Here is a 13,094-nt window from a genome sequence, read left to right on the forward strand (position 1 = left end):
CACCGCTGAACGGAAATTATAACATATATTTTTAACTTTTTTTCCCTATTAATACACCCCCCAAAAAAAATTCTATAATGTCAAATCAAAGCAGAACAGCTAATGGGACGTACGTATCTTTCCTATTAATACATCCCGTAAATGGCTGTAGTACAATGTAACTTCACCGCTGAACGGCACTTATGACATATATTTTTTATTTATTTTTTCCAATTAATACCCCCCCCCAAAAAAAGTAAAACAATGTAAAATCAACGCAGAAAGTCTAATAGGACGTACATATCTATCCTATTAATACACCCCGTAAATGGCTGTATCACAGAACTTGCACCCCAATTACAAGCAACCTAAAAGCAATTTGGATCCCCAGTAGGTGCAGCAAGGTGTAATAGAATTGCTCCTATTACCCAGGCTGTATTGCACCCTGTTCTCCCTATAGTGTAGATGATGCCTTCCTATGCTTTCCCTACACCTTTAGGAAAAAATGTGATTCGTTACCACAAAGCGTGAGGAAATTCAGATTCGGTGAGAATCGAATTTTTCCTGAAATTCGTATCAAATTCCACTTCATCAACTTCGATTCGCTCATCTCTAATTACTATGATTATATGATAATGCACAAAGCAAGCCTGATGGAAATACTTAGTATGTATTTCATGTATATGGAGCAATTCTCTGCATGACATCACAAGTGAATGGTTTAGATGAGTAGTTTACAGAAAAACAGTGAGAATATTTTGCGCCAACGTTTTAGCATTGGGTAAACCAGGGAAAGTACGAATGAGCCATCTTGCTAAAACGGTCCACCACCACCAGGATCACCGACTTCCCTGAGGAACGAGGAAGATCCGTGATAAAGTCCATGGACAGGTGTGTCCAAGGACGGAAGGTATGGGTAACAGGAGAAGGGAACCTGAAGGCCGTGAACGAGGGACCTTAGCGCTGAGCGCACGTCTCACAAGCAGCCACAAAACCCTCCACCGACTTACGAAGAGCCGGCCACCAAAATCTCCGAGCAATGAGATCTACCGTGGCTCTACTCCCGAGGTGACCAGCAAGAACCGTATCATGATGCTCCTTAAAGAGTTTGTGACGTAGCTCAGGAGGCACGAACAACTTCCCAGAAGGACAACGGGCAGGTGCCTCAGTCTGGGCAGCCTGGACCTCGGCCTCCAAATCGGAATATAGAGCAGAAACAACTACCCCCCTCCACCAAAATGGGACCCGGGTCCTCGGAGTTTCCTCCTCCCGGAAAACAGCGAGAGAGAGCATCAGCCTTCACATTTTTTATCCCAGGTCGGAATGTAACAACAAAATTGAATCTGGAGAAGAACAGAGACCATCTGGCCTGTCTCGGATTCATACGCCTGGCCGACTCCAAGTATGCCAGATTCTTATGGTCGGTAAAAACGGTGATAGGGTGCCTGGCCCCCTCCAACCAATGGCGCCATTCCTCGAAAGCCAACTTGATGGCAACAACTCCCTATCTCCCACATCATAGTTTCTCTCTGCCGGGGAGAGTTTTTTAGAGAAAAAGGCACAGGGTCGCCATTTGGCAGGAGAAGGGCCCTGGGACAGAACCGCACCCACCACCCACCTCGGAAGCATCCACCTCAACAATAAAAGGTAAGGAACATCGGGATGCACCAAGACGGGAGCAGACGCAAAACTCTCTTTAATCTTAGAAAAGGCTGGCAAGCGCCTCCTCCGACCAAGAGGAAAAATCCGCCCCCTTTTTTGTCATGTCAGTAAGGGGTTTGGACAACAGAGGAATAATTCAAAATGAATTTTCTGTAATAGTTCGCAAAACCCAGAAAGCGCATCAATGCCTTCTGATTCTCAGGAAGCTCCCACTCAAGTACAGCACGGACCTCTCCGGATCCATGCGAAAACCAGAAGCAGAGAGGAGAAAACCCAGAAATTGAATCTCCGATACCATAAAAAGACATTTTCTCCAATTTATTTTCCCGCAGAATCTGCAGAACCTGAAAAGATGATTCTGATGGGTCTGAACATCAGGGGAAAAAATCAAAATATCATCAAGATACACCAATACAAATTTCCCCATTAAATGGTAGAAAAATACTATTAACAAAATGCTAAAAGACGGCCGGAGCATTCATCAGGCGAAAGGCATAACGAGATTCTCGAAATGCCCGTTAGGGGTATTAAAGGCCGTTTTCCATTCATCCCCCTCTCTGACCCTGACCATGTTGTACGCACCTCTCAAATCCAATTTGGAAAACACCTTGGCCCCAACAATTTGGTTGAAGAGTGTCCGGGATCAGAGGAAGGGGATAGGGATCGCGAATCGTGATACGGTTCAGCTCCTAAAATCTAGGCAAGGTCTCAGAGAGCCATCTTTTTTTTTAACAAAAAAAAAATCCGCGGCCACAGGTGACTTTGAGGGACGATATGCCCCTTCTCGAGACTCTCGGAGATATAAGTTCGCATTGCGATTCTTTCCGGTTGTGAGAGATTGTAGAGGCGTGCTTTTGGCAGCTTGGCGCCGGGAATGAGGTTAATGGGACAGTCAAACTCCCGGTGAGGACGGTAGCTCCTGAACACCGCTCTCGGAAAACACGTCCGAGAAATCAGAGAGAAATGATGGCACAGTTTTAGTAGACACCTCTGCAAAAGTCACTGTGAGACAATTCTCTCTACAAAAGTCACTCCACTCATTATTTGCTTCCTTGCCAATCAATAGTGGGGTTATGTCTAGTGAGCCAGGGTAACCCCAAAACTAGAGGAGAAGGCAATCCGTTAAGGACAAAACAAGATATATCCTCCACATGAGTGTCACCTACAGCAAGCCGGATATTGTGAACAATGCCTTCAGAGATCTCTGTGAGAGTGGAGCAGGAGTCAATAGCAAAAACAGGTATATCCTTTTCTAATGTGCAAACCTGAAAACCATGCATGGCTACAATTTGAGTGTCAATAAGATTGACGGCCCGCTCCACTATCGACAAATAATCTCAACAGAAATGACTTTGCTCTCTAGCGCCACCCTGGCAGACAGGAGAAAAGGGAACTGCAGGTCAGAGGAAAAGCATCAATTCCTACATCACTTTGCCCAAAGTAGCAGATGAAGCAGAATTTGATGATTTACCTTTTGAGGTTTTTCTCTTATTATCGCTCTTAGTACAGTTCAAGAATCTCCTATAGGGACAAACATTGCCAAATGACCTATGCCCCCACAACAAAAACACACCATACTCTGAGGACTAAATCCTCTTTTATCAGGGGCAAGTCGACCTAGCTGCATGGGCCTCCTCAGAGGGGAGCGAGAGGAAGGATGAGGCCCCTGCACACTGAATGAGTCCGCACCACTGCCCCTAGACTGACAATGGCTGGACAGAGAGGTCTCGTTTCTTTCTCTTAGACGCCTGTCAAGCGTACCCGCCAATGACATGGCAGGACTCTAAGGTCGTTGGTCTCTCATGGAAAGCAAACGCATCTTTCAATCTCTCTGAGAGACCATGACAGAACTGACTCCGGAGGCAGCATCATTCCAACCCGAATCAGCTGCCATCTCCGAAATTCAGAACAATAAAGCTCCGCAGACAGTTTGTTCTGGCATAAAACACGTAAGTTAGATTCGGCCAGAGCAACACGATCGGGTCATCATAAATCTGCCCCAGGGCCAAAAAAATCTTTCCACGGATCAAAGGGAGGGATCCCCTGATGGCAGCGAAAAAGCCCAAGTCTGAGCATTACCCCTGAGCAGGGAGATGGACAATCCTCACCCTCTGCTCCTCCTTACCAGAGGAGTGGGGACACAAGCAAAAATGGAGTTTGCATGCTCTCTGAAGCGAACAAAATTCTCACTGCCCCCGGAGAACATTTCCGGAAGTGAGACCTTTGGCTCGCAAACAGTACTCCATGAGCCGGAGCAGAGCCCAATGCTTGAAGCTGAGTCATAGATTGACGGAGATCCGCTACTTCCAAAGAAAGACCCTGCATGCGGTCAACCAGGCCAGAAAGCGGATCCATGTCAAAAAAGGACGGTTTTGGTGGATTATAATGTCACGGCTGTATGTGAGCAACAATAGTATACACAGTAAAGAGCTACTGACCGGACCCAAACTAGGGAGGATAAAGGGTGACCCCTGTCAGACCCTCAAAGCTCTCCCTATTCTGCTAAAGCACATGCCCGGATCCAAATGGCGGAACGAGGCATGCCCAAGTGCCTAAGACTGATGACCACTGTAACCCCTACAATAGTGGAAGGGGCACGGCCACCGGTGCCCTACTCAGTATATGGAGGGAACCGTGGCCACCTCAGATAGAGTCAGAAAATAATCAGGTACACAACAATGTCTGTACACTTAGCTGAAGGTGTTGCAGCCGCAGAGAAGACGGATCCAAGGACAGCTGGCAATATCCGGAGTGCTTGCTGCAGCAGAACACAGGTCCAGTGAACTGATAGCTACAAGTGAAGATACTAAAGCAAGAGCTACAACTGAAATGAGAACTATAATCCACGCCCTACAATAGGAGGAGGGGTGATATAAAGAGAGGGAAATCAAACGCATGAGGAACAGCTGGGAGGAAGGAAACCAAAAGTAAACAGAGCAGTGAGAACTCCTCCCAGCTCTAGTAGTGACATCATCACAGGGGTGGAGAAACAGAGCTGTGAGAACGTCCCAAAGCTCTGGTAGTGACAATATGTCATTGTAACTTGAAATTCATCTTTGAAGTACAGGGTGGGCCATTTATATGGTTACACCTTAATAAAATGGGAATGGTTGGTGATATTAACTTCCTGTTTGTGGCACATTAGTATATGTGAGGGGGGAAACCTTTCAAGATGCGTGGTGGCCATGGCGGCCATTTTGAAGTCGGCCATTTTGAATCCAACTTTTGTTTTTTCAATAGGAAGAGGGTCATGTGACACATCAAACTTATTGGGAAATTCACAAAAATTGGTGTGCTTGGTTTTAACGTAACTTTATTCTTTCATGAGTTATTTACAATTTTCTGACCACTTATAAAATGTGTTCAATGTGCTGCCCATTGTGTTGGATTGTCAATGCAACCCTCTTCTCCCACTCTTCACACACCGATAGCAACACCGCAGGAGAAATGCTAGCACAGGCTTCCAGTATCCGTAGTTTCAGGTGCTGCACATATCGTACCTTCACAGCATAGACAATTGCCTTCAGATGACCCCAAAGATAAAAGTCTAAGGGGGTCAGATCGGGAGACCTTGGGGGCCATTCAACTGGCCCACGACGACCAATCCACTTTCCAGGAAACTGTTCATCTAGGAATGCTCGGACCTGACACCCATAATGTGGTGGTGCACCATCTTGCTGGAAAAACTCAGGGAACGTGCCAGCTTCAGTGCATAAAGAGGGAAACACATCATCATGTAGCAATTTCGCATATCCAGTGACCTCCTTAGACTTTTATCTTTGGGGTCATCTGAAGGCAATTGTCTATGCTGTGAAGATACGAGATGTGCAGCACCTGAAACTACGGATACTGGAAGCCTGTGCTAGCATTTCTCCTGTGGTGTTGCTATCAGTGTGTGAAGAGTGGGAGAAGAGGGTTGCATTGACAATCCAACACAATGTGCAGCACATTGAACACATTTTATAAGTGGTCAGAAACTTGTAAATAACTCATGAAAGAATAAAGTTACGTTAAAACCAAGGACACGATTGTCCCAATAAGTTTGATGTGTCACATGACCCTCTTCCTATTGAAAAAACAAAAGTTGGATTCAAATGGCCGACTTCAAAATGGCCGCCATGGTCACCACCCATCTTGAAAAGTTTCCCCCCTCACATATACTAAAGTTAACAGGAAGTTAATATCACCAACCATTCCCATTTTATTAAGGTGTATCCATATAAATGGCCCACCCTGTATAATTCCAATCAGAATTATCACTAAGGCAGCCCTTTAAAGTGCCACTAAAATGTAACTTGTAACAATATTTTCTAAAAACAAAGTTACTTTGTATCAAAAATGTGTAAAATAAACAATAAACTTGGTTCCGCTGGTTAGAGAACAGAAGGGAGTGATCTAGGAGGGAAAAAGATGTATTTACAGCTGGCCATACTCATGTGGGCAGTGCCAGCCACACACTCATTCGGTTGATAGCTATCTTTCCCAAGAATGTACTAAAAGGGGAGAGGGGAGAAAGCTGCTGCCAGACACTTCACTTGTCTCTTCAAGAGCAAAAAGATTAAGAAATCCAACATGCCAATCCTTATCTCCCCCATACATCATCCATTGTCACAGATCTAATATGTATGGCCAGCAAAATGGTCCTGAAACGAATCCCTCAGTTGACTCTCTCTAACTGATAATTAGACTAGTGCCCTGAAAAGTGAGACCCAACTCAGCAGACCTGGCCCTCTCTAAGCCTTGGTGATTTTTTCCTACACATTTCATCTATGACTCATCAGGGGGAAAAAGAAGTGAAGGCATTTAGAGAGTATATTAATGGTTGAAGGGGTTGTCCCAGTGTTTCATACTGAAGACAAATCCTCAGTATCTTATTGATCGGGGTTTGACACCCGGGGCCCCTGCCGATTACGTGATTGAGAAGGCACCAGCACTAGCAGTAGCTGTTTGGAAAGACTGCAGTGCTTCATGAATGCTGTGGCCTCCTCCTAGGCCAGTGACATCACATTCATTGGTCACATGGCCTAAGCCAGCTCAGTCCCATCCAAGTGATACCAAGCACAGTTGCCATTGAATGGACAGCGCTGTGCTTTTTAAGCTTTCAGAAGGTCACGGTGCTCACCAGAACTTTGTAGACTCTTCAGACAACTGATCGCTGGGGGTGCCTGGTGTTGCATCCCCACCAATCACATGCTGATGACCTAACCTGAGGATTAAACACTCGGACAACTTCTTTAAATTTGAAAAGAACATGTCTGGGTGGCCGTCTGGACCAGCAGCATCACATTGCTAAAGGGAACAGGTCAGGTTCTTTAGGCTGCCCTTTCTGAGGTCAGGAAAAAGTGAATTTCACAAAAGGCAGCAAGTGCTAAAGGCCCTCTATCCACAGATTGACAGGTTTCTCTCTGGGAATAGAGAGAAACCTGTCAATTAGAGAGAGCAGTATAAATGACCAGATTGGTAAATCCAGAGACTAATCACAGATCAGTTAGTTTTTGATGTTTCTTTTATTTGCTAAATCTGTATCATAATCACCTAAGCCACACTATTGTGAATTGGTTGTCTAGACTTGCATACTAAAAGGGAAATAAAACGATGAAACCTGGACTTTTGCAAGCCTGAATCTCAGTTCAAGCATTAATTATCCTTTAATATCCTCTGCAGAGAACAATTCAGTTTCACATAAAATTCCCTCATTCGGAATGTTTTACCATCTGCAGAAAAAGAACCTTGCGCACCCAGGATTGTGTAACAACAGTAGCAAATCACTCATATGCAGCAGGTTATATAGCAATCCCCTTGTGCTGAGCTAACATTACCTGTTGCCTTGGTTTTATTGACAATACTGATTTTATATTAGGAGGATGCTTTAGGTGTTCAGCCATTTTGCTTACACAATACTAAGACTAGGAATTATTCTTCATTGCCTGTACAGGTTTGGAAGGGGGGTTAGGAAGGCCCCACTCCTGGGCAGACCTGCGGAGGGAAACATACTTGCTTCCCAACACTGCCTTTCGACAGGGCCGTAGATAATTTTTTTTCCTAGGGGGGGGGGGGTTCAGCTTTCTCGAATTATAAGAGTCATCATCCACATCCACAGATATCTCCCCCCCCCCATAACAGTGTCCCTGACAGTGTCCCTATTGTAAGACGGACCCGCCGTTCCTTATGTAAGTGACTAAGTGAGCTACTTGTGCAAAGTATATGTACTACTACTATCTAATAATCTATCACTAACTTACTGGGACTGGGACTGTCAGGACTCCAGATAGGCTCCAGGCTGGCTCCCGCTCTTCAAACAGTTAAACTAGGCGGCCGGCGGCAGCGTAACGTGACGTCACTCACTACGTCAGGCCGCAGGCGCATGCTCCTCCCACTTTATTAATGAAGGCGGAGCAGGCGCGTGACGTCGGAGTGAGTGACGTTACGTGGCCGGCCGCGGGGAGACGGAGTCACGGAGGCGGAGCACAGGAGCAGTGGGGGTGGACTGAATACACTGTCTACAGTATGTGTCTTTGTGTCATAGTTACCATCTGTGCGGTCGCCGGTCGGACAGCAGTGCGGGGCTGGCAGGCGGCAGTGCAGGAGGCGGAGCACAGGGGTGTGATTAGGGTGTGCCCAGGCACACCCGGCACACCCCGTGCGCACGCCTATGCTGCCCGCCCTGCAGCCTCCATCACCTCTCTGTGTGCCGCACTGCCCGCACCGCTATTGCAGGCAGCGGCACGCCCGGGCCGTTCTCTGGCAGGTTAGGAGGACAGACACTCTGCCTATCCCCCCCCCCCTTATCTACGCCCCTGCCTTTCGACTACTGCGCTCTCTGGCCTTGGCTGCTCCATTCGGGTCTGTGCCGGGTGTGCCTGGGCACACCCTAATCAAGCCGACTTGAGGTTTACAATGTGCGGCACTGCAGGCAGCAGAGCAATACAGCTGATGCCTGAAATCTCCAATAACAGAGCTCTGTACATTACAAAGCTCTGTTATAAGGGAGGAGGCTGCTGATTGGCCAGTATCAGCTGGCTGCCCTGCTATTGGCTGAACCTCTCACATCCCCTTCTCTCGGGAGCTGAACACAGCAGCAGTAGCTTCCTTTTCAGCTATTATGAAATCAGGACGCGCGCCGCCCCTGCTGCTGATGAAGTGCCAGGGACAGCATAGGAATGGAGCCATCACCATGTGCCCAGGTGAAGTGCCCATGTGAAGTGTCCTGCAGGCTTCTATCTACTGCTGGTGGGAGCTCAATGTGGAGCTTTATGAATGGAAAAACTAATAGCCAAGACAGAGGCTAAAAAAAACTGCTTCTGACCCTTATGTTAAAACATAACTTTCATTTGATTGCTTTAACACCTAATGGAAAAAAATCATTTTAAAAAGCTGCTGTTTCTCTAGATGACCTTATAGTAGTGGTAATAGAGTCTCAGGGGTCTATAAAAGCAGCTACACTAATTTTACAGACCTTTGAGACTCTATTAACACACTATTAACATAAGGTCATCTAGAGAAAAAGCAGGTTTTTTTAATTCATTTTTTTTTTTTTTTTCCGTTTAGGTGTTAGATCAATCTAATGAAAGTTATGTTTTAACACCTAAAGGAATTATTTTTTTTTAAACCTACTGTTTCTTTAGATGACCTTATGTTGATAGTAGTGTTAATAGAGTCTCAAAGGTTTGCAAAATAGTGTAGCTGCTTTTATAGACCCCTGAGACTCTATTAACACTACTATCAACATAATGTCATCTAGAGAAACAGCAGCTTTTTTTTAAAAAATATTTTTTCCTTTAGGTATTAGAGCAATCAAATGAAAGTTATGTTTTAACATAAGGGTCAGCCTTAATAACATAAGGGTCAGAAACAGGGTTTTGTTTAGCCTCTTGGTTATTAGTTTTTCTATGTAAGTTCTCTGGATCAATGAGATTTTTTCCCCCGTATGGTTTTATATGGAGAGCAATGTCCAGTGATAACAGAGAGGACTATACTGTATATTGTATGGGATGGGGCAGGATTATACTGTATTGTATGGGATGGCGCAGTGGTTTTTATGCTCTTTGATGTGACAATTATCTTAGGTTTTCCTATCGCTCACCTTTGATGGCGCTGTGCCCAGCTCTGAGCCGATCCCGCTCAGCAGCTGCCAAGGCTTAGAGGAAACACTGGTTCTGTCACCCCCTGCTGCACTTTTTCGCCCCATAAGATGCATTTTTTCCCCCAAAGGTGGGGGAAAAATGCCCCTGCGTCTTATGGGGCGAATACTAATCAAGTTATTAGTACCAGAGGGCCAGGAAGCGCTATACTCACCTCTTCCTGGTCCTCATGCGCTCCACTGTGAAGGCTGCGCACAGTGTGAGGCCGCGCTGTGACCTCACACTGTGCGTGCCCACACAGCATACTGTACAAGAGGATTACCGAGCGCGAGCAGTGAGGAGCAGCAGCGTCCGGAGCAGGAAAGTGTTTGTTTTTTTAATTTTATATGGGGCACGGGGATTGATATGAGGCACTGGGGCTCTTATCTGAGGTCTGATTGGGGGTCATTCACATTGGGGTCTGATCTGAGGTCTTATTGGGGTCTTATTGACATTGGGGGTCTGATTGGTGGTCTGACCTGAGGTGTAATGAATTTTTTTTTTCTTATTGTCCCTCTCTAAAACCTTATAGGGCGAATAGAGCGTCTTATAGGGCGAAAAATACGGTAAGTTTAAAATGATTTCTTCTCCCTTCATTATATTGATAGTGCAGGTCTGTATGTATACAGAGTGTATTTGTGTATATGTGTGTGTATACAATATATAATATATATAATACATACACAGGTACGTGCGCTGCGTCAGTGTTTGTGCTTTAGGGTGCACTGCTCCCCTTGTGTCATGTCAAATTGTCACGTGGGGAAAAGGGAGGTAGTAACCACTGCAGGCATCAATTAACTACAGCGGCATTAAAGCAGAAGTTTACATTGAGGGACCCAAGTGGATCAGTGGAGGTCTGAAAGCCAGAGTCGGAAAGCACGAAGGATGCTTCTATTCGCAGGTCTGTCAAGGAGGGACATCTTTAAACTGACTCAAGTAAAACTTTTTGGCTCTGTTGCCTCATGTCACAGCTAAAGAAAATGTTCTTCATATCCTGATTTTAAATCCAATTTTGAAATCACGCCATTTTGAAGTACACTACTAGGAAGTTAGGGTCTATTAAATAGAGTCTGTCAGCAGTTTTGACCATGCTAAACTGTTGACTGCACTATGTAGAGGCTGGGAAGTACAAATATACATATTATGGAGCTTTTAACATCAGGAGTAGTGAGAACATGAGATTTTATTCTGCCAGCTCCTCAAATGCCCAGGGCAGGGCTTCAATGTGATGTTCTCTCTGCACTGATCTGCTGCACAGCCCCTCCCCTTTGCTGTGAGTGACAGCTGTAGCATCCAACCAGGAAACCAGTACATCTGTCACTCAGAGCAGAGGGGAGAGGATGTGAAACAGCCCATGAAAATAAAAGAGAGTACTTCACAATGAAGTCCTGCCTCCGGTGCACTTGAGAGAGCAGAATCTGGCATTATAAAACTTCATATTTATACTACTTCTGATGGTAAAAGCTCCACAAAAGGTATATTTGTGCTTCTCTCTTCTGTTCATTCCTAGTGATATAAGCAGTTCAGCACGGCCAAAACTGCTGACAGACTCCCTTTAACACTGCATGTGCGGTGTCCATTGGAGGTATACATCAAATGGATTTCCATGTTAGCAAAGAATATACATTTTTTCCACTGGTTCAAAAGAGAACTCATTAGGTATCCATTGGATGAATGGGGTCATATGGATATATTACTGGTGCATATGCCAAATGGACACTACAAACGCATTATTAATTCAGCCTAATATAAAACCATAGCCTTACAATTGTGTATTGTGAATTGCTGGGTGCTAGCAGCTCCCCTGTCTGCAACCTTTTCTCCTTTGAGTCACAGAGATAACTGTGAGTGACCGAGTGCCATGTAATGTTCACCAATATATTTCTAAGAACAGAACACAACCACTTAGGGCCAGTTGCACAGCCTAGCCATTCAAATGATAGCCTTATTACAGTGTTTTACCAGCCATGAAGCATTGCGCCATTGCAGAAATCAAGAATTAGGATTCAGTCATCAGGTTTAGCTCCATTTTCAGCACTCTCACCTCAGTTTGAACCATGTGTACACGGTGAACCCGTAGATCGTACACTGCTCCGTAAATATCCACAGAGTCTGTTGTGTCCACTTGTTGTAGGATTCTGTCCAAAGCAATGAATGTCCCTGTCCTGCCAACTCCAGCACTGAAAACACACAGAAAAGCAGAGCTCTGTACTTCTGAATTTGGGCCAATAATTACAATAATTGAAGATTCTCTGGAGTCTGTATTATCAAAGCACGTCAGCAAGACAAATACCATTTTCTGAGGTTGGATATATTTTTGAGGTTGCATACATTTTTTTCATGATTTCATGCCCGAACCATAAAAAGGAAAAGGCATCTATCAAAGCAATAAGCAAGTCTAACTGGAGGACAGCCACTGACAACATATGCTATACATTTCTGATAAGTCAGAGACCTACCTTTTGAGAGAAAGAGAGTGCCATCACCCTCATTTAGCTGGTGAAGGTGGCCTTAAAGGGAACTTGTCATCAGAAAAATGCAGTGCATTCTGTATGCGGCATGTTATCAGGGGCGCACCACCAATCAAGCCAGGTGAGGCGATCCCCTCAGGCAGCACCAGGAAGGGGCAAAAAGGGGGCAGCAGAAGGGCCATGGGCCGTTTCAGTTTTCGCCTCAGGCAGCAGAAGAAATACTGTATCTACAGTATATATATATATATATATATATATATACATTTTTCTAATTTTTGTTCTGTACATTACCACAATGGATTTTGAACAAAACAATTCAGATGCAGGTGAAGTTCAGACTTTCAGCTTTAATTCAGTGGGCTGAACAAAATGATTGCATAAAAATGTGAGGAACTAAAGCATTTTTTAACTCAATCCCTTCATTTCAGAGGCTCAAAAGTAATCGGACAAAATAAATAATTGTAAATAAAATGTTAATTTCTAATACTTGGTTGAAAACCCTTTGTTGGCAATGACTGCCTGAAGTCTTGAACTCATGGACATCACCAGACGCTGTGTTTGCTCCTTTTTAATGCTCTGCCAGGCCTTTACTGCAGCGGTTTTCAGTTGCTGTTTGTTTGTGGGTCTTTCTGCCTGAAGTTTAGTCTTTACCAAGTGAAATATTGGGTTCAGATCAGGTGACTGACTTGGCCATTCAAGAATATTCCACTACTTTGCTTTAATAAACTCCTGGGTTGCTTTGGCTTTATGTTTTGGGTCATTGTCCATCTGTATTATGAAACACCGACCAATCAGTTGGGCTGCATTTGAGCACACAGTATGTCTCTGAAAACCCCAGAATTCATCTGGCTGCTTCTGTCCT

At 44.9% G+C, this 13,094-nt stretch overlaps 1 protein-coding gene across 2 annotated transcripts in view; it reads right to left on the minus strand.

Annotated features, from left to right (window-relative positions):
• The window catches only part of PTPRB (protein tyrosine phosphatase receptor type B), a 158,927-nt gene that overhangs the window by 18,629 nt on the left and 127,204 nt on the right, over positions 1-13,094 (minus strand). For both annotated transcript variants that reach the window (XM_040409891.1, XM_040409898.1), the window contains one exon: positions 11,806-11,941. In XM_040409891.1, coding sequence (XP_040265825.1) covers positions 11,806-11,941 — 136 coding nt within the window. The remainder of the gene's footprint in view (positions 1-11,805; positions 11,942-13,094) is intronic.

The sequence above is a fragment of the Bufo bufo genome, chromosome 1 (genome assembly GCF_905171765.1).
Source record: "Bufo bufo chromosome 1, aBufBuf1.1, whole genome shotgun sequence".
Taxonomy (NCBI): domain Eukaryota; kingdom Metazoa; phylum Chordata; class Amphibia; order Anura; family Bufonidae; genus Bufo; species Bufo bufo.